This window comes from Sorghum bicolor, chromosome 6 (genome assembly GCF_000003195.3).
Source record: "Sorghum bicolor cultivar BTx623 chromosome 6, Sorghum_bicolor_NCBIv3, whole genome shotgun sequence".
NCBI lineage: Eukaryota > Viridiplantae > Streptophyta > Magnoliopsida > Poales > Poaceae > Sorghum > Sorghum bicolor.
Genome location: NC_012875.2, coordinates 52,726,334 through 52,750,721, shown reverse-complemented (window position 1 = coordinate 52,750,721; position 24,388 = coordinate 52,726,334). Strand labels below are relative to the sequence as shown.

The 24,388-nt window shown below is 44.5% G+C and overlaps 4 protein-coding genes across 5 annotated transcripts; 2 read left to right on the top strand and 2 right to left on the bottom strand.

Annotated features, from left to right (window-relative positions):
* Nucleotides 4,905-8,716, bottom strand: LOC8055967 (squamosa promoter-binding-like protein 7). The gene is made up of 3 exons (XM_002446859.2): nucleotides 8,036-8,716; nucleotides 7,801-7,928; nucleotides 4,905-5,638 (listed from the first exon to the last, which is right to left on the bottom strand). The coding sequence occupies exons 1-3, from the start codon at nucleotides 8,590-8,592 to the stop codon at nucleotides 5,067-5,069; spliced, it is 1,257 nt and encodes a 418-aa protein (XP_002446904.1). The 5' UTR covers nucleotides 8,593-8,716; the 3' UTR covers nucleotides 4,905-5,066.
* LOC8083369 (uncharacterized protein At1g04910) lies at nucleotides 10,444-14,510 on the top strand. Its single transcript, XM_002448245.2, has 9 exons — nucleotides 10,444-10,859; nucleotides 11,242-11,329; nucleotides 11,418-11,494; nucleotides 11,571-11,659; nucleotides 11,741-11,930; nucleotides 12,369-12,550; nucleotides 12,657-12,759; nucleotides 13,037-13,365; nucleotides 13,717-14,510. The coding sequence occupies exons 1-9, from the start codon at nucleotides 10,647-10,649 to the stop codon at nucleotides 13,946-13,948; spliced, it is 1,503 nt and encodes a 500-aa protein (XP_002448290.1). The 5' UTR covers nucleotides 10,444-10,646; the 3' UTR covers nucleotides 13,949-14,510.
* On the bottom strand, nucleotides 14,181-16,418 carry LOC8055966 (malate dehydrogenase, cytoplasmic). Its single transcript, XM_021463967.1, has 6 exons — nucleotides 16,272-16,418; nucleotides 15,776-15,934; nucleotides 15,239-15,692; nucleotides 15,008-15,143; nucleotides 14,790-14,901; nucleotides 14,181-14,708 (listed from the first exon to the last, which is right to left on the bottom strand). The coding sequence occupies exons 1-6, from the start codon at nucleotides 16,375-16,377 to the stop codon at nucleotides 14,611-14,613; spliced, it is 1,065 nt and encodes a 354-aa protein (XP_021319642.1). The 5' UTR covers nucleotides 16,378-16,418; the 3' UTR covers nucleotides 14,181-14,610.
* LOC110436563 lies at nucleotides 19,604-24,179 on the top strand. 2 transcript variants are annotated; one of them, XM_021463859.1, is made up of 6 exons: nucleotides 19,604-20,115; nucleotides 20,758-20,920; nucleotides 21,750-21,926; nucleotides 22,002-22,085; nucleotides 23,148-23,229; nucleotides 23,367-24,179. In XM_021463859.1, the coding sequence occupies exons 1-6, from the start codon at nucleotides 19,733-19,735 to the stop codon at nucleotides 23,801-23,803; spliced, it is 1,326 nt and encodes a 441-aa protein (XP_021319534.1). In that variant the 5' UTR covers nucleotides 19,604-19,732; the 3' UTR covers nucleotides 23,804-24,179. The 2 variants fall into 2 exon arrangements, with proteins under 2 accessions (XP_021319534.1, XP_021319535.1); XM_021463860.1 differs by having other exon boundaries at nucleotides 19,605-20,115; nucleotides 20,761-20,920.

Sequence of the window (24,388 nt, the reverse complement as noted above, 5' to 3'; positions counted from 1 at the left end):
GCTGTGTCGTGTAATTCTCTCTGCTTAATGAAAAATGGGCTATATACGCCGATCGCGAAAAAAAAGATCTCAGAGTTGGGCATTCCTAAACCAAAGCAGTCTATCAATGATTACACGCCACCGTGTTGTCATGCCCGCTGTGTGTTGGTGTGTAAGGTTAGTGACTAGCCTAAGGTTCAATATGGGGATTAGGACTTGGGAGAGACAAGAGCGTGACGGATGCACACGATGTAGATGTATCCATATGCGATACTCCCTCTGTTTCAATCTATAGTACGTCTTGGCCACCAGTGCTAGATTTAAGATCTCAGAGTTGGGTATTCTGATCCTAAACCAAAGCAGTCTACCATTGAATACACGCCACCGCGTTTGTCATGTGTTGGTGTGTAAGGTTGGGGACTAGCCTAAGGTTCAATATGGAGATTAGGACTTGGGAGAGACAAGAGGATTAGGGGTGGGCAAAGGGTGACAGATGCACACGACATAGATATACCCATATGCGATACTCCCTTGTTTCAAAATAGAAGTCATTCTCGCTTCCGAGAAGTTAGCTTTTTTTAAATTCTGACCAATTATAAAAGAATAATAATATTTATAATACATAAGTATTATCATTAGATAGATTGGTGAATATACTATCATAATAAATCTATTTAGATATATAAATATTATGCGTATTTTTCTACAAATCTAATCAAAGTTAAGAAAGTTTTACCAACGCGCATCTCGATCATAATGTCATCTATTATGAGATGGAAGGAGTATGATTGAGGGGCTAAGGAAGATCCTGGCTAGTAAGCTATTTGGTGAATGTCAGTTCAGTTGGGCCAAGAAGTCCTATTAGAGTGTGGCGTGGAGAGGCTAGACCATGGTTTTTGACAAGTGAATGACAAGAAATGAAGAAAACAAGGTCAACCAACATATACAAATGTGCACTACTATGAAAGTGCATTATAGAGGCAGCAAGAATCAATTTGTAGAGGCGGTGGCCCCAACAACCTCTATTCATGGGTCTTTAGAAATCAATGATTTCTGGAGCTTGGTTTATATGAAACCACCTCTAGTAAAAAAGAGACATCTTAGAAAATTGTTTTTGTAATAATGGTGTGTATTACTTAATATATACATAATGTTTTATCTAGGGGAATATCCAAGCTGATATTGAATCTACCATGCTAGTCGTCTACACTTGGAGGAGAGAAAGGGGCCCAGGTGTCGAGTGCTCCACCCTTATGAGAAGGGGGGGGGTCGAGAGTAGGCGTCAACTAGGGTGTGGAGAGTCACCTCAGCCTCCGGTCCACTTCTGCTTCCTCAGCAATGATGCTAACACCAACATGAATGGCAACAACCACGACGGTACCAAGGCAGTGGCACATGCAACAAGTGTGCATTGGATCGGATTTGGGTGAGGGAGACCTGTGGATGATGTTGGTGTGTGACAGTATATAAGGCTTTTTTAGATCCTATTGTCTAAAGTTTTGTCACTTAACTTTATATCACTTTAGCCTTTGATGCTCCAAATGGAAGGTCTAAACATTTTGTTTAGCTAACCTAAAAAAATAGACCACACAAGTGAACTAAATTTGTCTAAAATTATAGCCCCTAACTTTAACCAACTAAATTTTAGACTATAGGATCCAAACAGGTCCTATGAATTATGGAAGAAAACGGAGATGACGAAAGCTTGTTGAGGTGTTAGGGTTATTTTTAATAGGCGGAAACTTGTTTCACATGGGATCTACTCCCACAGTCCCTTTGAAAGTGACGTTTTGGACTCCATATCATCTTGTTTGACCGTTTTTATGACTTATTTTATCATTAAAGTATACTTTAATAATAATTTATTTATTTTATAATTTATATAAAAAATAATAAGACGAACGGTCAAATAGGGTACTTAAAAGTCAAAAATGATATTCTCAATAGGACGGAGGGAGTATATGGGGCTCACAAAATAAAATTAAGGATCTTACTGTAAAATCCATTTTCAAAGACGAGGCCATTTAGTTCTAGATGATTTCAAGCGGCATTGATCGTGAGTATTCGTGTCACCCACTACCACTAGTAATGTCAGCTGCAAGACACCGGCATGGATAGACCTGTCCAGTGTTAGTGAACACTGGACCAACAAGCCATGTCTAAAAAATTAGGTATTGTTGCGAAGGCCGTTTTTTTTTCCTTCAAGGACACGATACGCTCACTTTTCTACTTATTGGATTCACTTTGAAAAGTGTACAAACACACATCTCAAAACAGTTTCGCATTATATTGAGATGTGTGGTTGCACATTTCTCAAAGCAGATTCAATGAGTGAGAGAGTGAGAGCATATGCCCTCAATACCGTATTGTTGCAGCATATAAATAAGCATCTTATTCATATATAAAAATTATTAATTATTAATATTGGCCATGCATACCCTCCATGTCTAAAAAAGAAATGGCATTTTAGCTATATGAATGGGGATAAATGTTTGTCTAGATTTATAGATAATGTGACATCTGTTTTGAGATGGATGGGTACTGGGGCATGTTGCTTAGAGTATGTTCTTATATATGAAAAGTCATGACTAAAAGTATTGTTTATTGATTTATTATAAAAAAATATTATTAGCTGATAAAAAATACGATATATAAGAAAAACGAACAGGGTCTATGGTCTGTTTTGGGCCTTTTGTTCTGACTGTACTTTAAAGTGCTTTCTGGAAAAGCAATGATCGTGCTAAGCCAGATCGATCGATTAGATTGTCCAGCGAGGTAGTAGGTTGCTGTCACATCGCTTATTAGCCACACTGTAGTGGTACTTCAGTGACACAATCGTAGCGGATTACTATTACGCAGACTTCTACAACTTCTTTAAGCTAAGATCTCGTGTGCTAAGGCTATCTCCAATAGGAGACCTATTTGGGAACCCAAACCCAAAATGGGTCTCCAACACAATACCTATAGCCTCCAACAGAGTACCCATACAGAAGACCCATTTTGGATATCAGGAGAGGCATAACCCAAATTTGGGTATCCTCTCTCCTTGAGACCTATTTGCAGAGAGTGTTGTCTTTTAGGTCTTGTTATGGGAGAAGACTAAAAATATGTATGGAACTTTTTACCTGTAGCGCTACCTAAAGGACAAATGAGTATTGTATTTTGGGTAACAATTGTTGGAGATAGTCTAACTACACACTGGTGCACGCCACGGGCGTTCATTCTTTGGTTCCCATGAGTCCTAAAGGAAGAACATCTCTTAAGCCCTATTTGGTTTTTACCGTCAATTATATCGAATATATATATATATATATATATATTAAATATTTAAATATTTAAATATATGTATAAAGTATTAAATATATATTATTTTTAAAACTAAAAACATAACTATAGAATAATTTGCGAGACGAATTTTTTGAACCTAATTAGTCTACGATTGGACATTGTCATATAAAACAAAAATATTTATCTTTAAAATTTAACACCCCAACCAAACATCCCCTTAATTATATATTATTGTCTGTCATGGGCTCAGCCTACATATATAGTACTCCGTAATGAATTGTGTACTCCGTAATGAATTGTGTCATTCACTCATTCGGCATCTACTACTATTCTCTCTTTTACTGAATTTGATGATATTCATTATTTAATTGTATTCTTTTTGTGCTCACGTGTTAGTATAATGCATAGGTTTGTAAATCTGTACCACAAGTTGTGTGTAGTATCTAAATCTAAATTGGAGGTGGGGGGGGGGGGCATTCAAAAATAAAGTGGAGAAAAGGCATGTCATTCTTGTGTCCCCCTTTTGGTAATTTGATTCTCATAACTTCATTTTTTTTTTCTGGATCTGAACTCTGTTGGTGATATTCATCATATGCATACATCTGCAGCTAATTAAATAGAGGGTCCATGTTAGTCAATTTAAGAACATCAATATGACATGCCAGAGTAAGTTGTTTTAGGATTCATGTTAGTCAAATTTTCAACTCTGACCATCAACAAATATGTGAAATATTAGAAGGATTATATTCATGATAAAAATTAATTTCATAACATACAAACCCTTATTTGCGATACCATAACTAAAGTTGTTAGTGAAAGTTCAACCTCTTATGCATCGACTTTCTAAACAACTTATAGTACTCCTTCCATTCCGAATTATAATACGTTTTGAGTTTTCTAGATGTATATATAACTTTTGTTATGCATTTAGATATATTATGTCTAGCAATGTATCTAAAAAAGCTAAAACGTCTGATAATTTAGAATGGAGGTAGTAGTTTTTTTTTGAGGAAAATGGAGGGAGCAGCTGTAATTGAAAAAAATATGCTGATACGTCTCCCTCTTTCTTTTCCCATCCACATTTATTATTTCCCTTCACTGATTAACTTTTTTTTTGAGTGGATACTGATTAACTCACTTTGGGACTTTGGTTGTTCATGTCTTCTGTAACCTAGGCCTGGGTTGCGACAAATCCTAGCCCAGTCCACGCGGGTGGGCTGCGGACTGCGGTCCATGCAAGCAATGATTCATGCGATTACCCTCCTGCCATTTACATTTTATTCCCACAGCAGGTGGCACTGTGGCACTACACGCGGCATGCACATGCCTTGGACCATAGGGAACCCCGCATTTTATGGGCTTGTTTAGTTTCAAAAAATTTTGGAAAATCGATTCTGTAACACTTTCGTTTGTATTATTATCTAACCATAAATTAGCTAGGCTTATATGATTCGTCTCGTCAATTCCGACCAAACTGTGCAATTAGTTTTTATTTTCGCATATATTTAATACTTCATGCATGTGTCTAAAGATTCGATGTGACGGAGAATCTGAAAAAATTTATAAATTTTTTTGGAACTAAATAAGGCCATAGACAGAAAATTCAAACATGAATTTTCTTGACGGCGAACCAACAATTAAACACCATTGATTCATTAACAAAAGCACACGCTGAAGTACATTGGATTACACATTCCTTTGGGAACATGGAGCACACCAGGCACCGCAACACCGGCCACAGGCCGGGCAGGCAAGGAGCAATTGGCCATCACCTTCGCTGATTGCACGGCGAGATCAGATCACAGCACACGAGCTCCACCCGCGGGTGCCCACGCGTCCAAGCTACATCCTGAGGCGTCGTCGCCGTCCTTGCTCTTACCGCGAGGCCTGGCGCCCGCCCTCTCCGGCACTGGCCGGAACGGTGCGCCGGTGGAGGTGGCCGGAGCTGCGGAGCTTGCTGTCTGCATAAGGTCCAGCGTCGTGTGCCACACACCGGGCGGCGCCATGTGGTGCCGGCCACCGCCAACGCCGCTGTGGGGGTGCGGGCGCCAGCTGGCTGCTGCGTGCTGATCGTCGGCCGGCGGGAGGGCGCAACCCGTCGCCGTCGACGACGAAGAGGCAAAATGGCGGCCGGGCGCCGACGACGAGCGGTCCGAGAAGTACTGCCACGCGAGGAGTGCGGCGCGGTTCTCGGCGATAAGGTCGTCGAGCGCCGCACTGGAGCGCGCAGAGATGTCCGACGTCGTGACCTGCCAGGGGGCGGCGCTCGTCGCGCCGCTTCTGGCTGATGACAGAAGAGAGAGAGCACCAGCCGAGGACCCCGAGAGGCCGCCGCACGGTGGCAGGAAGCCGTGGCCGAAAGCCGTCACTCCTGCATACATAAGGATAGAAAATATTTTAAATGCGAAGCCAATGTAATCGGTTTTTATAGTATAATAAGCTCCGAGTTTTAAGGTACTTTATACTTGAGGCCTTGTTTAGTTCTTAATTTTTTTTAAAATAAACACTGTATCCGATCATGGATTAACTATGTTAAAAAATTTGTCTCACAAATTACAATTAAACTGTGCAATTAATTTTTTCTATTATCTATATTTAATGATCCATACATATACTACAAGATTCAATGTGACGGGGAATCTGAAAAATTTTGCAAATTTTTTTTAAGAACTAAACAAGGCCTTGAGGATGTAGAGGGTATAATAGTTGCAAGTATGAAGTTCGGAAAGAATCTGAACTAAGGTCTTGTTTACACTAAAAATCCAAAACCTTTTCAAAATTCTTCATCACATCGAATCTTGCGATACATACATAAAGCACTAAATATAGATAAAAAAATAACTAATTATACAGTTTGTTTGTAGTTTGCAAGACAAATCTTTTAAGCCTAATTAGTCTATAATTAGATAATAATTTTCGAATACAAACAAGCTACAGTAGCAGTGCCGCAAGGAAAAAAATTATCGACAAGAAGACCCAGCACAAGCTGCAGAAGTAGATTAAGGCCTGGTTCCTCCTAAAAACCAAAAAAATTTTAAGATTTCGTATCACATCTAATCTTTCGGCACATACATAGAGTATTAAATATAGATACAAAATAACTAATTACATAATTTGTCTGTAATTTGCAAGATTAATCTTTTACGCTTAATTAATTTATGATTAGACAATAATTATCAAATATAAACGAAAATGCTAATGTCTAAAAAAAAATCGCCCGGGAACTGTACCTTGGTACACGTACGCTCAGTCCTAGATTCGTTCGCAAAGGAGCAGCAGAGTACTGTGCACTGTAGATACGCTGTGCCAAGTTTGGCTGTTCTTGTTCCTACGTGCGTACCAGCCTACGTACACCTACCAAACTACGGGGTACGTACGCGTATGAGCATGCTAGCTGCTGCAGCCGGCAGCCGCTGCATGCCGTTACAGTGATTGAAGACAGGGGAAGTACAGCAGCAGCCACCGAAACCTACCGAACTACTCTTCAATGAAGACTACGTGTTTTTTTTTATAATAATGTACAATAACATCTTTTCTAACTATTTCTTGTAATAGTTTATATAGCTCTCCTATATCAGATGTTTAGGCCTTGTTTGGTTCCTAAAAAATTTTGCAAAATTTTTCAGATTTCTTGTCACATCAAATATTTAGACGTATGCATGAATTATTAAATATAGACAAAAATAAAAATTAATTGTACAGTTTGGTCGGAATTGACGAGACGAATCTTTTGAGTCTAATTAGTACATGATTGGATAATATTTGTCAAATACAAACAAAAGTGGTACTATTTATATTATGCAAACAAGGCCTTAGGTACGGCTACGGACGCGAACCGTGAATCCAATAGCTCTTGCATTTGGACAGTAGTCCCGACTGATTCCCAAACTGCGAGACGTTCTACTGTGGCTGAAATTTTTTACCCCGGCCTTGTTTAGTTCTGAAAAGATTTCGAAATACTGTAGCACTTTCGTTTGTTTGTGGTAAATATTGTCCAATTATAGGCTAACTAGGATCAAAAGATTTGTCTCACGATTTATAGATAAACTGTGTAATTAGTTTTTGTTTTCGTCTAAATATAAAGTTTCATGTATGTGTCGTACGATTCGATGTGACGGAGAATCTTGAAAATTTTTTGGCTTTTGGGGTGAGCTAAACAAGGCCCCACTGTGAGACGTTCTACCGTGAAGTGATCATAGCACGGTCGGCCTATTTACCGACTCATCGGACACCAGACACCAGTCTAGCAGGCCGCAGGTGCACGTAAAGGCACGCGTAAAAATCCGTGCCCTAACGGGCTTTGCACGTCGCACATTCCGAGGACTAGCCTTTCGTGCCTTGCCAGCAGCAGCTTCTCCATGTTTCCCGGCATCAAACCAAACTACCCCTGCGAGTCCTTTTTTTTTTTTTTGAGGAACTACAGTCCTGTACTCCGTGATCAAACCAACAACTACCGCTGGTCCCTGCCCAACTTTAATTTTCACATCCTGGACACAAAAAAGCATCCGGATCCACGGACGGACGTACACGTACCGTGTGGGTGCGCAGCGCCTCTAGCCATGGCCTCGCTGGCGTTGCTCTTCCGCCGCCGCTCGTTGTGCCCGGCCAGCCGCCGGCGGCAGCTCCGCTTCGCTTCGTCGAACTCCGAGATCGCGTGGAACCTGCACGGGACGTCGTTTCGCGTATGTGCTTATCAATTCAATTCAAAGGTTGCCACGATCGACTCCTAAAAAACCTTTCATAGTCGAGCTAAAATTAATGTACCGACCGGCTGCACTGCTGGCAGAAGCGCTGCTCGGCGCCGAGCACGACGACCCGGGGCGCTTTGGAGTGCGCCTCGCACACCTTGTGCCGCCGGTGGTAGTCCTTGGCGTCCGCCAGCGCCACGTGGCACCCCTCCACCTGGCACCTCGGCACGGCCGCCGCGCCCGGCGCCGCCGCCGCCGCCTGCTTCTCCTTCCTCTTACCCTCAGCAGCTTTCCCACTCGCACCACCACCACAACCAGCGGCGGCGCCGCCGCCATTGCCGTGGAGATGATGCGGCAGGCCCGCGCCAGCCTGCGCCGCCACCACTTGGCTGCCCAACGCCGCCCCGGCCCAGCAGCAGGCGGGCCGCTTCCCCAGCTTCAGGCAGGTCAGCTCCTGCTGCTGCTGCTGCTGCTGCTGGTGCAGCAGCTGGAGCTGGCTGCTGGGCACGCCGCCAGGACGCAGCGCCAAGGGTTGCTGCGGGTAGGACGAGCCGGCGGAGGGAGCCCAGTGCATGGCGAGATCCCAGGGCGGTGCCGCGCTTCCGCTGCCGCCGCCAGCGCCACCGTTTCCTTCCATCTACTACCTGCGGCTGGCGCGCGCGAGTCGTTCAGGGCTCACGACAAACTAGCGCGCCCGGCAAGAAGGCAAAGTGGCAAAAGCGGCGGTGGTGGTGGCGGCGGCGGCGGCGGTGGATGCTGCTGCAAGTACAGCCGGTATGCTACCCGCACTGGCGTGGCGTGGCACCCCATATAAAGCAATCAGGAAGCGAGGCGAGCCTCCCGGGGAGGAGCAGGCAGCCACGCAGCCAGGCAGACTCGCGGGGTGGGGAGCATGGAGCAAGCGCCTGGCCTGTACTGACATGTGGGATCTCCCGTCAGGCACTACTGAGACAGCTAGCGGGGGCAGGGAGCCGCGCAGGGCGGTGGTGGGGCCACGAGCCAGTCTCTCTCTCTCTCTCTCTCTCGTGACGGTGGGCCGCGGCCACATGGAGATGTGTCATTGATGAGTTCAATCCGAGGCGGGTCCCGCCGCGGCTGCTGGGCGTGGCATCACTGCCACGCCCAATAAAGGCTGCGCGCTGTGTGACTATACGCCCCGCTCCGTCGCTCACCCCGAATGGAACTGAGGACATACACCAACACCGATGACAGGTGGGGTTCGGCGAGTGGGTCCCGAGCGTCATCGTAAAAGGTCTACCTAGGCAACGGTGAGAAAACAAGCGGCCCTGCCACTTGCTTGAAAGATCCCATATCCGGAACCAGACGCCACAAAAGATTTTGTGCATCGCGTACCAAAATCCACTGCAGAGCACACCCGCTGACTCGTGGGTCCAGGAGTTACTGTGCCCCACCTGTCAATGGTTAGCGTCGAACAGCGACCGCGCAGCGGGAAAAAAAAAGCCTGGCGCGGGGGGCAGGCCGGGCGTACGCGCACGCAGCAGGCCGGCCTGCGGGGCCCGTACGGCGCGGTCCAGTTGTCAGTGTCAGCTACAGCCCGGGCCATGCCCGATTGGCGGGGAAATGGGGGGTATGTCTGCGCTTTGGGGGAAATAATATCTCCGTGTTGGGCGTTGGGGGAGATACGTACGGGTACCCCTATTTTGGCGGCTTCCTGGCTGCGGCGCAGTTCCCTGCTGGCTCGGGGCGAGGCTGCTGTTGCGTTGTGCCCAGTACCCTGCTGCCTGTACGAGTGGTGGAGTAGTACGTACGTACGTACGTGCTTGGCAAGCCGTGCTCGTATCCTGTACTGACTGCCAACGGGGCCGGCCATGCATGCATGCAGCCCAGTGCAGGGTGCAGGTGCAGCGCTCGTTTTCAATTCCCGCTGACACGCACCCCGTGACCTGGCTGGATGATTGCCGATGTCGTTTGGGACGGAGTAGTCGAGCTGTTCGTTTGGTAGGTTAGCGTGTGAGCCTGCCTGCTCTAGTGCTGTGTCCCCGCCCCCCGGCCCTCTGCCGGTTGGTTTGGCCGGGGCGCCGTGGTGGAGCAGCTCGTAGCTATTTGCAGTGCCTCGACCCCCTTTGTCCTGTTGGTTGTTATGGTCGCCAGCCGTGGCAGGGCCACAGGTCACATGGGTGCCATCGATGATCGGCAACAGTGATGCTGTTTCCTCCGGTGAACGGTGATGGTACGGTCCCAGGGCGCCATACGGCAAAATCAGCTTGAGAGGTACTACCGTGGACACAAGGTGGAATTCGTTTCTTTTCTTTTTCTCCAGAAAAACTTACGTGAGGAGCCTGTGTCTCACGTTATCCGGCCTGTCAGTCTAGGTGTTTGTATGGGCCTCATTCAGGTATCGAACGAAGAGGCCCATGTAGAAAGAAACCAGGAAACGACGGGCCAAGCGGAATGTGGACCAACTAACTGACGGCCCATTAATAAAGCTCAGCCCAGCACGCCTACGTACGCTTCGTTGCATCGTCACAATCCATCCACACTGTCCAGACCCCGGTCGCGTTCACACGCGGACGCGACTGCCTCCTCCTCCCGTCGCCATGGACGTCTGCGCCTCCACGATCTAGTGCGGGTGGCTAGCACGCCGGCGCCAGCTACCCTGAAGGGAGGTTGGGCGTTGTATGCCGAGATTTTGTGCTCTAGGCGCTCGAGCTGGTGCGGGTGCGGCGCGTCATGGGGAGGAAGCCTGACGCGGCAGCCAAATCGTACTACTCCGGTGGCGGCGGCGCCGGCGCCTCCTCGCCGAGGGCAGCGAGGAAGGCGCCGCCTTCTCCGGTGTTCCTGGGAACTGCGCTGTTCGTTCTAGGGTTCGTGTCCCTCTTTACGGGACACGTGGTCACTGACGCTGACTGGGCGCGGATCCGGAGTCGGTGGCGATCCAAGCAGGTAAATTTGTTGGAGACTTGACTGCTCCACTGTCTAATTCCACGGAATTTTGTCGTTGCGTGGTCTCTGATGATAGAGGTGGAAGAAGAAAGTTATGTTTTGGGCCACTTGACGGCTACACCTGCCACATCGTTAGGACTTGGGGACTATTTGAGAAATTGAGTGCAAGAGTTTAGTATTTTCTGGCAATGTGAAGTTTCACCAGAAATGTTGTTGAAATTCTATTTTTTGTGTGCCTTAACTAAATGTTCTCTGTTACCATATTCTGCAAGTTCTGCCTGTACTCCTGTCTTTTATACGTACTTTATATCTGAATATTATCTCAACTTCCTTGGCAATTACCGAATACCACTTGACCATTTACAACCCTGAAAATATGCAGCATAGAAACTACGAGCCTATCGATATTTGGGAATCCAAGTATTCCAGCATGTACTATGGATGCAGTGGGAGAAGCGCAGATTTCAGATGTTAGTTTGTATAGTTACTCACTTCCTTTCTTGAACTAAAACTGTGGGAAAAAAAATGACAATCTGGTTTTCCATGTTCATCTTTCAGCTGCTGTGCCAGAGAACAGTTCCACTGGTTACTTGTTGATAGCTACAAGCGGGGGCCTGAATCAGCAGCGCATAGGGGTATGATTGTCTTCCAAGGTCTGGTTGCTTTGTTTCTATCATCCCTTGTGTTACCTTTATGATGTTCAGTTTGCAGATAACAGATGCTGTTGTAGTTGCCTGGATTTTGAATGCCACACTTGTTGTACCTGAGTTAGACCACCACTCATTCTGGAAGGATGACAGGTGAATTGGAAACTGGAAATTAGAGGACGTTTTCTGAATGTTACTGTTCCAAAATGGCTTGACTTCAAATTTCGTATGCAGTGACTTCTCTGATATTTTTGACGTGGATTGGTTCATTTCCTACCTATCAAAGGATGTAAGTATTGTCAAAAGGATCCCTTATGAAGTAATGATGTCAATGGATAAACTACCGTGGACCATGCGTGCACCTAGGAAATCAATGCCTGAGTTTTACATTGATGAAGTTTTGCCAATACTCATGCGAAGGCGAGTAAGTAACCTGTCAGACCTGTGTAATGGTCTGAAAACTTATGTTCCATGTTGTTTTTTATAGTAATATAGTGCATACTTGTTTTTTCTTCCTAGTTGCTGTCTGCCTGTCTATGTAGTGATATATCATGTGCAAGGAAGACATGTCAGTTATATCATCTTAGTTATCAATTTGTTCCATTTTAAGTGTCCTGTTTGATTACAATATTTTGGATGGGTGGGTGTTAAGATGAACGGTTCATTATTATATACAATAGTTTATCTGTTGCATGGTTCCATTGTGGCCCTTTGGGTTGAACACGAGCATATATTATAATTTCCTTTTGAAGATTTTTGTTATGTGTATTCATCATAATAAAAATCTCAGTATGAAGTGACTGTAGACAAATGAAAAGTAGACAGTACTTTCCTATTGACTGAACAGTCTTAATCTTTTCAGGCTTTGCAATTAACAAAGTTTGATTATAGACTCAGTAGCGATCTTGATGAAGATTTGCAAAAGTTGCGTTGCCGAGTAAATTTTCATGCTTTGAAATTCACGAGTTCTATACACGCCATGGGTCAAAAACTTGTTCAAAAGCTGAGACTCATGAACACGCGATATGTCGCCATTCATTTGAGGTAAACTCTGGTTGTTTATGATAATTCAATGCGACTTTTGATAATTAAAGTTATGATTAACCATGAAAGTACAAATTTTTGAGCATAACTGTTGCTTGTTCATCAGGTTTGAACCTGACATGCTTGCATTTTCTGGCTGTTACTACGGTGGCGGTGAAAAAGAAAGAAAGGAATTGGGTGAAATTAGGAAACGATGGGATACATTACCTGTAAGACTCTTGAAACTTGGTGAGATTTCCCTATGGTATATTCTCCAAAAGTCCAAATACTAGTCTGCCACTGGTATATAATTATTATTTTTTCCATTTTATTTGCTTTTCCTTGTTATTGAATGTGACTTATGTCTTTCTTATATGTCCTAAAAATGCACCAAATTATATAATCGCACATTCATCCTTCTATGAAAGTTGAAATCATTGTTTGGCAGATTGTGTCACCAGATTTAAGTTTTGAGCGATGGATTGATTTTACATTGATTAATAACAGGAGTTGAGTGCTGAAGAGGAACGCAGCAGGGGGAAATGCCCACTGACTCCACATGAAGTTGGGTTAATGCTCCGAGCTCTTGGTTTTGACAATGATACACTTCTGTATGTTGCTTCTGGAGAAATATATGGTGGAGATGAAACTCTCCAACCTCTTAGGGAACTCTTCCCAAATTTCTACACTAAGGAGAAACTTGCTGGGGATGATTTGAATCCCTTCCTTCCTTTTTCTTCACGGCTGGCTGCAATTGACTTCATTGTTTGTGATGAGAGTGATGTCTTTGTTACAAATAATAATGGGAACATGGCCAAAGTTTTAGCTGGCCGGAGGTATGTGCTCCTCTTTTTCTGCATATACTTTGGATATTCTGAAGTAGCCCTCCTTTACAAATAAATCAACTCCTAGAATCACCCAAGGGAAACTGTCTTAAGTTTGACCAATTTTTGGATAACTCTGAAAGTTGATTTATTTTGGGACGGAGGGAGTATACTTCTGTTGAATATATTGGATTGTCATGCAAGAACTTGAGGCTCTATACACACCGTCAAGTGCCTGTGTTTCATTTTTAAAATTTTTACTATTTATTATGTTAATTTGTATCTCCAAACAGTTTATCTAGGCTCCCTTATTGTTTTCTAATATGCTATATTTTGCTCATCCACACTCCATCAAATGTGTAGGCGATACATGGGCCACAAGAGAACTATTCGCCCAAATGCAAAGAAACTCAATGTACTATTTCAGACACGGAATCAGTTGGGCTGGGATACCTTTTCACGGAAGGTACAGAAAGTTCAGAGGGGTCTTATGGGTGAGCCGGATGATATCAGACCAAAACAGGATGACTTCCATGAATTTCCATCATCTTGCATCTGCTTAAGAAAACCTAGAAATATATCGGTCACAACCTGAAAACCGGACACCGCAAATGCTGTAGACAACACAAGGATGAAAACATATGATTGCTTTGAAAGAAACACGGTGGAATTGACAGGGCAGGGATGCAGAGTGCATATACAACGAAATAGATGACATGGCTCAGTAGAGATGCCATGTCTCGGCAGATGCCACGTCAAGGAGAGTTGCCAACTGGTGATATGCCATGCCTGTAAATTATTGTTCGTAAATGAGATTATTAGTTCTTTGAATATGGTGTGCCTCTACCCTCTATAACATGACCATCTGTCCAAGTAAAGTCTCAGGGCAGTTACAATTATCTGCCAAAATGACAAATGGACAAGTACAATAACAATGGTTACCCCATCTTTTGTGATTATGGTACTCTGTTCCCTTTGGAAGATAACTGCTGTGCGTTCTTGTTACTGGATCGAAGATAACCGTCGCCATGCCACGTTCTACTTTTTCCTCTTTTTTATGTCTCCTGATCATGTAATTTATCAACTAGGGACAGTCGTTCCTGTTTATCAAAGCAATATTTAGGGATATATATACAGCAATCCATCGCTGTCTGCTTTATTGGTGGTTCAGTGGTTGTGCAACAATTGTCTGAAGCTCATAACCATGTTCTTTACATTATTATGACTCGTGTATATACAAGTGATCTACTGATCTCTTTAAGAGCTGACGAACTCGTACGCCATGGACCTCTCTTCATCGAGTTCGTTCGCCGAAAGCTCCATCTTGGACCGTGCAAAGTCATCAACCTCAAGACCTGGAACAACAAACAGATCATGTCAAGAACCGTGGTGCTGCCGTTGCTACCAACTTGGGTATAATGATGATAAGAACTCACCCTGCACGATAGACCACTCTCCCTTGTCGCATGTCACCGGGAACGAGTAGAAGATCCCCTCGGGAACGCCATAGCTCCCGTCAGAGTACACGCCCATAGACACCCACGTGCCCTGTAGACCAAAATGACACTCCTTCACTGACAAACATATAAGAGTAGAGCTAAAGTTCAAACGAGCATGGTGCTTGGATGATGAAAAAAAAAAGCATGTTTTGGACCTTCGGGGTACCAAGGATCCAGTCTCTCATGTGATCGCAGGCGGCGCTGGCGGCGGACAGCGAGCTCGACTGCTTGCGTGCCTTGATCACCGCCTCGCCGCGCTGCTGCACGACGCTGACGAACTCCTCCTTCAACCTGCAATCGCAGCGACATGTCAGCAGCTAGGGCGCTAGGCTCCATCTATCATCCACTGATGATGATCAGGACGCGCGATAGATCGATCGGTTTACCATTTCTCGTCGGCGACGAGCTCCACGACGGGCTTCTCCCCGTGCTGGGTCCTAGCGGTGGCGTGTCGGGCGTCGGGGAACTGCGTGGAGGAGTGGTTCCCCCACACGATGGCGTTCCTGACGTCGGCGACGTGCACGCCCAGCTTCTCGGAGATCTGACCCAGGGCGCGGTTGTGGTCGAGCCGCGTGAGGCAGGTGATGTTCTTGGCCGGCACCGCGGGCGCGAACTCCTTCAGCACCAGCGCGTTCGTGTTCGCAGGGTTAGCCACGACAAGGACCTTGCAGTTTGGGGCAGCGTGCTGCTGCAGCGCGGAGGCCTGGGACTGGTAGATGGGCACGTTCTTGGCGATCAGGTCTTTCCTCTGCATCCCTTCTCTCCTCGGCGATCCGCCGATCAGGACGGCGAAGTTGACGCCTCGGAACGCTTCGGCCTCGTCGCTCGTTGCCACGACACCTGCAACAACGCACACAACGGCGAACGATCAACACCCAACACACATGACACAGCAGCTGAACACCGAATGCAACGACGAACACCTCTGAGAAGAGGCAACGCGGCATCGATCAGCTCCATCCTGACGCCGTTCAGAGTCTCCGCGGATTTCGGGAGGTCCAGCATGTGGAGAACCACCGGCTGGTCTGGCCCAAGCATCAGACCCCTCGCGATCATGGCGACTATGGCGTACCCAATCTGCCCTGCAGGAGCAATGCACGTTTCAGGTTCTCCAGAGTACAGAGTCTTGATCTCTGTAGTTTGGTTCGTGTGCTCTGAATAGGCCTTGTTTAGTTCACTCCGAAATCCAAAAAGTTTTCAAGATTCTTCGTCACATCGAATCTTGCGACACATGCATGAAGCATTAAATATAGACGAAAATAAAAACTAATTACACAGTTTGTCTGTAAATTACGAGACGAATCTTTTGATTCTAGTTAGTTTATAATTAAACAATATTTGTCAAATAAAACCGAAACTGCTGCGGTAGCGAAATTCGAAATTTTTTCGGAACTAAACAAGGGCATAGTTACAACGTACCCGCAGCGCCGGTGACGAGAACCTTGACAGGCTGCTTCCGCTCATCTCTCAGCAACCACGGGCACCAACTTGCCAGCCTCTGGAGGAGAGAATTTGGCAACATCATGAACTTGATCCTACCTTGTGTTGCGTGGATGAATTTGGTTTTTCGTCAGCGCATACATATAGCCATAGCCATACCATGATACCTTACTTTTGTTATATGTCAGGCCTAAGGCTCAGATTCTAATTCCATGCTGAATTCTCCAAGTATAAGGCTCAGATTCTAATTCCATGCTGAATTCTCCAAGTAACGGAATTCCCCAAGTAACGGAGCTTCCTGATTCAAAGTTTGGTATAATAATGGTTGGCAAAGGGGAATCGCCTGGTGTTGATCCACGCCGAGCATCTCCAAGAGTTTACCAAATTATACTTGGCAAATTTTATGATTTGCCAACTTCCAAAAACATATGCCAAGTAAAAAATCAACCTATCTCCAAGAGTTTGGTATTTTTGACTTGGCAAAATTAAAAAAAAAAAGACCCACAAACTATTTTTTTCACATGGTACTATTTCGGCACGAAGCGGGATGGCGTCGTGCTCGTAAACACCTTTGGAAAAGAAGATCAGGAACAACAAAACACATGTCAATTGAAAGAAGACCTCATCTGGCACTTTTAACATCATTATTCAGATTTATATTAGCTACATATCAAAATTAATAATTTTATTTTTAACTTATTTTTTTATTGTGATGGACACATTTGTATTAGGCCTTGTTTAGTTCCTGATTTTTTGGCTTTGACTACCGTGGCACTTTCATTTGTACTTGATATATGTCCAATTATGAACCAACTAGGTTAAAATGATTCATCTTGTAAATTTTATGGACAAACTATATAATTATTTTTTATTTTTATCTATATTTTATGCTCCATTAATATATCCAAGATTTGATACGACGGACTTGAAATTTTTTGATCAAGTCCAAGTCCAAATCTACAGCAGTTGTCCAAGTCCAATTAACAGCAGTTGTCCTCAATCAATAGCAGCTGTCCTCGATCGACATTTTAGCCCAGTCCAATCAACAGCAGCTGTCCTCGATCTCCCGCCCAATTCCTCGCGCCCGAAGTAGAGACGCCGCTGCTTTGCCAAGCTGTATACGCGCGCGTATCTTTGCGCGCTGGGAAGAGATTTATAGTAAGTTGGAATAATTGCAAAGTTTGTTTGCCAAACTATTGGAGACTCTTTTTTCATGTTTTGGTAAAATTTTATGGATACCAAGTTGATTTAGCAAACTCTTAGAGATGCTCTAAGCTTCTCATAAGTATTTGAGCTGGGGAAAAAGGCAACCAAATAGGTGAAACCAGAACAGTTTTGGAAACACCTTGAATCCTTTTTTTTTTGCTTTCTGCTTTTCAAAATTGGTAGAAATAGAGGTTTGTTTCACAAATATTTTAAGAGAGATAGAGAGACGGTAAGAGAGACGGTAAGTTTTGGAAACACCTTGAATCCTTTTTTTAGCCACATTCGAAATATATGCAGCGGCACTTTCAATCTAGCAACTCCTAGGCCTTGTTTACTTCCACCCCAAAACTCAAAATTTTTTAAGATTTTCTGTCACATCAAATCTTTAGACGCATACATGGAGTATTAAATGTAGACAAAAATAAAAACTAATTGCACAGTTTGGTCGAAATTTACGAGACGAATCTTTTGAGCCTAGTTAGGCCATGGTTGAACAATAATTAACACAAACAAATAAAAAAATGTTACAGTGTTGCGAAATTTTTCCCTTCGAAAACTAAACACGACCCTAGTTGAGAATATTTTGGCCTGCCGGAAGCCAAAGACATATGGGTATTGTGGATATTTTGGCATCCAAAATTAGGCATTGTTTTCTGAAAAGATTTCGGATTTTGATATTATAACATTTTCGTTTTTATTTGACAAATATTATCCAATCATAAATTAACTAGGTTTAAAAGATTCATCTCATGATTTATAGGCAAACTGTGCAATTAATTTTTGTTTTCGTCTATATCTAATACTTCATGCATGTATCCTAAGTAATGGGGAATCTTAAAAAAATTATAGTTTTTGGGTGAACTGAGCATCTCCAACAGTTATGCAATTGGAATTTGCCATTTGTTGGAATTTGCCAAGTCCCTAAACGTTTTGCCAAAAGAAAAATAAGTCCATCTCCAAGTGTTTGGCATTTTGACTTGGTATTTTTCAAAAATAGTGGACCCAGCTATTTTTGTCCGGGATCTTTTTTTTGTTTGGCGCGCTTCGCGCGATATTTTTCCTCTGCACGGAAATTTCCGTCGTCGCCAGTCCACGAAGTCGCAAGTCACCGTTGTTTCTGTGAATCGCGGCCTCCCGGTCCGCCAGTCCACGAAGTCGCAGTTCGCCAGAGTTCCGTCGCACGCGCCAGTAGTTCACGAAGTCGTAGGTCCCAGAGTTCACGTCGTGTGGGAAAGAAGAGTTCGCGCGGGGAGGAGGAGTCCTCGCGGAAACTACCGCAGCGCGTGGGGAGGTCGCGCACGACAAGGAGTCCAGGAAACTCGGAATATAAAAAATGCCAAGCCATTGTGCCTATACAAAAATGCCAAGTTTGGTCCATCAAATGCCAAATTTGTCAAAATGCATAAGTCAAATGCATAACTGTTGTAGAGTAATTTTTAAGATTTTTGGTAAATTTCTAAAATGCATAGTCCAATTGCATAAGGGCACTCACAATGCAGACTCTATCATAGAGTCTAAAGTTATTTATTACCTCGAATAATGTGGACTTGGAGTCTAAATAAGACTTGGAGTCTTATTTTTTCTATCTCTTTCTTCAATTAATATGCTGCCACATCAGCAAAATACCATAAATAATATGTAATTAAGTGTCTTGGACTCTGTAATAGAGTCTTCCATTGTGAGTGGCCTAACAGTTGCTCTAAACAATGCTTATAAAGTAACAATGTACCAACTCCTAGCTGAGATAAAAAAAAACACTCCCTAGCTAATAGTTATCCGGTTCTATCCGATCCGAACAGGAGTAACGGCCGTCGTTTTGCATAGCTGCGAACGGTGTGGATCGCCCCCCGACGGCCAGTAGCTACCGTTCCCACCCGAGCATCCCGCTGGCGCTGGGGCCCAGCCACGTCACGGTCGATCCCCTCGTAAACCCCGCGCATTTAACTAGTCACGCGCCCGGATGTTCCGCGGCATATACTACCGCTCTGCCCATCCCACCTCTCACCGACACGTGGGTCTACCCGCCAACCTGTCCCCTTCCGCCGCCTCTGACACGCGGGCGCGCAGGCAGGAGCGTCCCCTCCAAAAACAACTACCCCCTCCTCTCCTCCATTTCGCCGACGAAGAAAAAGGGCACCCCCAAAAGAAAAAAAAAAGGGAGGGAGAGAGAGGGAAGGGGATTGGAGCGAGACGGATCAGGGGCGGGGAAGCTTCCAGCCCTAGCGCGCGCAGCAATGGCGAGCTGGTGCGAGGAGGCGGTGGCGCTGCTGCAGCGCCCCGCGGTGGCGGAGATGGCCGTCGACGTGCTGCTCTGCGCGGTGCCGATCTGGGCCGCCGTCATGATCGGCCTCGTCGTCGGCTGGTCCTGGCGCCCGCGCTGGACGGGGCTGCTCTTCCTAGGCCTCCGCACCCGCCTCCGCATCCTCTGGGTCTGGGTGCCGCCCGGACTCGGCGCCCGGAGGCTCTGGCTCGCCTGCACCGCGCTCTCCGCCTGCTCCGTCGCGCCCAGGCTCCTTTCCTCCGCATTCCGACGCTGCAGAGGCAAGCACCAGGACAGGGCCTCCCCCGAGGATGATGCCGCCGCGGACCGGGACGGTGGAGGTTGCGCCGACGGCAGGTGAGCGTTTAGTGGTTGAATTTATTTTACATAGTGACTGGCGGGGTCGGCCGGGGACCAGGGAGGCGGAAATGCAGCGCCTGCGCCTGTCACTCTTTTCAATTGTCTCTCTTGCGGAGTAGGTGTCTTTCAGTTTGGAATTGAATGGAATGATCTTGCGCTTCATTAAGAAGGGGCGGCCCTGTCCCTGTGTTGGAGGCCGTTTAGGAGATTTGATATTTTTTCCCTCATGAAAGTCACTCTCTTTCAGCTGACTTGATGAACTGACACATGTAGATAGAGTTGGATTTGTATTTTGAATTGGTGACATATAGCGATGTTGGAAACTTGTGGCTTCGCTGATAGATAGCTTTGTCAGGTCCGTGAAAACTTGCTATTTATGTCTGCACTATATAGGTTTTTGATCATTGGTTAGTTTCGTTCGCTTTGCACCAGGATAGGATTTGGAACACAAACTTACCTGCTGCTGGGGATCCATCGTGGCTGTGGTTTATTTCATCCTCGTTTGCTTGTTTCAGTATGTGTTCTTGCAAGTAGAACAGAACCACACAACTTGTTCTTGTCGACATAAGAAAGCACCACAATTTCCTATATTCTTTCTGCAGTGAAAACTTAGTTCAATTTTTAATATTTTCTGATCAGCAGGACAAATTTTGAGGGCGAGCATGATACTGTCACTGAGAAGGACCTAGAACATCTCCTGCAACTTTTAGATAACAAGGAAAGTGGGGATACAGCTTGGCAGAATTTGATGGAGCGCAGAACCTCCAACATGACCTACAAGGCCTGGCGGCGTGAGCCCGAGGTTTGTCTTTCCCGTGGGTTGTGAAAGAATTGAATGATGATAATATAGGATATTATAGAAGGTACTTCTACCACGATCCTGAGGTGGCGTATAACATGATAGTTTTTTGAAAGTCCATTCTTGTCGGTTCACCTTATGGTATTGGTACATACTATCATTTCATTGTCCAGTGGCATTACACACACCATGAGTCCCTTGACGTGTTTATTAGTGTACTCTTGGTTAGATTCTAGCATTTTATTTACTGAATCTATAAACTTTGAAATTGAACAGACTAAGAAATAGAAATGAGAGGCGGTAATATAAAGTTGGTTAGGTGGCTTGAGTAGAACTCCTCAGGTCCTAGGTTCAATTCCCCATGGGGGCGGATTTTCAGGCTGGGGTTGAAAAACTTCCTTCATCTGTCCCACTCCAAAGCAGAAGTCTAAGGTCCGGCTCCGGTTGTGGTCGCTCTTACATTGGCTACGGTGTCGCTGTGTATGGGTGGGGCAGGGTTTGGGGGGGGGGGGGGGGGGGGGGTCTTCTCAACCCGTGAGAAGGTCTTTGGGCAGGGTTTAGGGGGGCTTTCTCAACCCATGAGAAGGTCTTCTTAATGCAATATGCCCGGGGGCTGTCTTACTCCCCCACAGATTGAGTTTTAATATTAGCCTTTCCAACTGAAACAGGAATTCTGAGACAAGATTGTTTGATCACCTTTTTTTTGTTACTTAATCTGCATAAATTGGCATGACCAATTAGAAGATTACAGTAAAATCTGTGTCATGACTAAATGTTTTACCATAATATCTTCGTATACATCTCCTGAGTTCATTTTAAATGTATTTATTAGGAGGGACCTATAATGTACTGCAGTCGCACTATTTTTGAGGATGCTACTCCTGAACTGGTTAGAGATTTCTTCTGGGATGGTGATTTTCGTCTAAAATGGGATCCCATGCTTGCATACTCCAAATCTTTGGATGAGTTCCCTCAGAATGGAGCAACAATTGTTCACTGGATAAAAAAGGTTTGTCCAGCTTCTGTTGTTCCCTGCATACCTTCATGTTAAACTCTCAATTCCAACATGTTGTTTGTTTTCCAGTTCCCATTCTTCTGCAGTGACCGTGAATACATCTTTGGAGGGCGCATATGGGAATCTGGGAAGACTTACTATTGTGTTACAAAGGTACGTGTACAGAGTGTTTTATTAACAGATACTTTTACTCATGTAATGTTCTTCTCCCACCATTATCTGAAAAAAAGATTCATTTACTCGTGTAATGTTATTCTTCCTCCATTATCTGAAAAAAGATTCATATAATTTTATAACCGACGAAGGTGAAATGTTTTATCCCCTTTCCATTTCCCCACTCAATGGTTATGCTTTACTTTTAGCCTTACAGCTAATGCGTGAAATTTATGTTCCTTTTCTACCTTTTTTTTTTTATCTCCAAGAGATTGCTTATTCTTTCTTTAATATAACATTCTTGTTCTGCACTTCTCTGCTCTTTGAGCATAGTCTGCAGAAATTTCTCAGAACTCAGAAGTGGCCTTGTAATTGATCTGGACCCAATATAAATGCTTCTTTTCCAAAAGAGATAATTGTGAGTTTTTTTTTTCTTTTTGAAGTCACCCACAAAACAGTAACCCAAAACCATCAAATACTCAGATAGTAAACTGTTTATTATCTTCCTGCATGATGTGTTGAAGTTACCTATCAGCGTCTTTTAAAATTGAACTGCTTGCATAATTTTATCAGCACCTTTTAAGTTTTATGGGATATCGGGTTATTAGGTTTCTAGGTCTAGGAGGAGACAAACATATATTAATGATTAATCAATATGTTTATTTTCTGACAAATATGTGCTAAGCTTTTTGGAAAACAAACAATGGACTTGTATCACATGAAGAGAACATTACACTGGGTCATTTACTATTGATAGCAGCTGACTGAAGCACATCTTAGTATTTAAAATTGATTTGACTGATGAGAGTCAAGACTGAACAACATATTACAAACATCTTACCTTTAGCTATTATTGTTAATTCTCACACACATATTGCTGAGAAACCAAACTCAGGTCTCCATATAGTAGAGCGACATTCTTACCCTGTCTGGCATGTTTGCAAAATATGGATAAGATTCACAGGGATTTCAATATTATTAAAATTTCTGTCTGTAGAAAATGTTTGCTAACATCCTTTGTAAGTGTGTATATGTGAGCGCTCAGCAACCTCCATTTGGCAGGGTGTTCCATATCCATCATTGCCCAAGAAAGAAAAACCAAGGCGTGTGGAGCTGTACTTCTCAAGTTGGCGTATCAGAGCTGGTAACTCTTTTTCTTAGTATTTATTATCATTATGGTGTCTAGAGCTATGTTTGTTCTGAACATGAAAGGTTTCTAGTCAGGCATGAACACAAATGCTTGGACCTTAATGCTATAATCATATTCTTTGTGAAATGCAGTTCAATCGCCTAAACATGTGGGTCAGCAATCTGCGTGTGAAGTAACTTTGGTTCACTATGAGGACATGGGCATACCAAAAGATGTAGCCAGAGTTGCTGTTCGTCACGGCATGTGGGGTGCTGTGAAGAAACTTCAGTCTGGGTTCAGAGCGTACCAGCAAATGAGAGACACAGAAAATACCCTGTCGCACAGCGCCATCATGGCTCGAATGACCACCAAGATATCCATCACGGCTTCAAATGGTCCCTTGGACCATGACCTGTCCATTGCCGATAAAATCGGTGATGAGAATGACAACTCCCATGCACTTCAACATGGTTTTGACTGGAAGTGGGTGGTGGTTGGTGGTGCGGTGGCTGCGGTTTGTGTGCTCAACACCGGACTGGTAGGCAAGGTCCTCTTGCTTGGAGCAGCGAGAAGGCAGGCAAAGAAGTGATGTAAGGAGCAACCTTCCAGCCTCTACAGAAGGCATTCATCAGACTAGCTGCAACCGTACAGGCAAAAAATGTTGAGAAAATAGGTGGGGTTCGACAGAGATAAGTACAATGCATAATTTTGGATTGGTGCACTTATGCAGTAGATGTAGCGTGCTTGTTACCATAACAGATTCCGCTGTATCAGGAATCGCTGGCTAATATATCTGAAGATAAGAGGTTACTGGCTTACTTCAGCTTTCATGTTCCAATTTATTCATAAGAAAGCCCATCCTCTGACACTGAACAAATTTTCAATTCTTTCTGATGCTGACATTTGGTCTTGGTGCCATGCCATATGAATGGTGGGGACAGATGAAACCACCCCTTCTATTTTTTTTTTCGTAATGTTTAGCCCGTGCTACCGTGTGCCCGGGCGTGCTCTGATGAGGATTTGAGTTTGAACAGTAGCCGTGGAGGGAACTGTCCGGAGGTTCTATGAAGAAGAAGCTTTTTCAGCTCTCCTTCTAATCTGTACTTTAGCTTCTCTCAGCACGAATTCCTGGATTTGTCGTGAAGCTGGTGGCGGAGCAGCTGGGAGAGTGGTA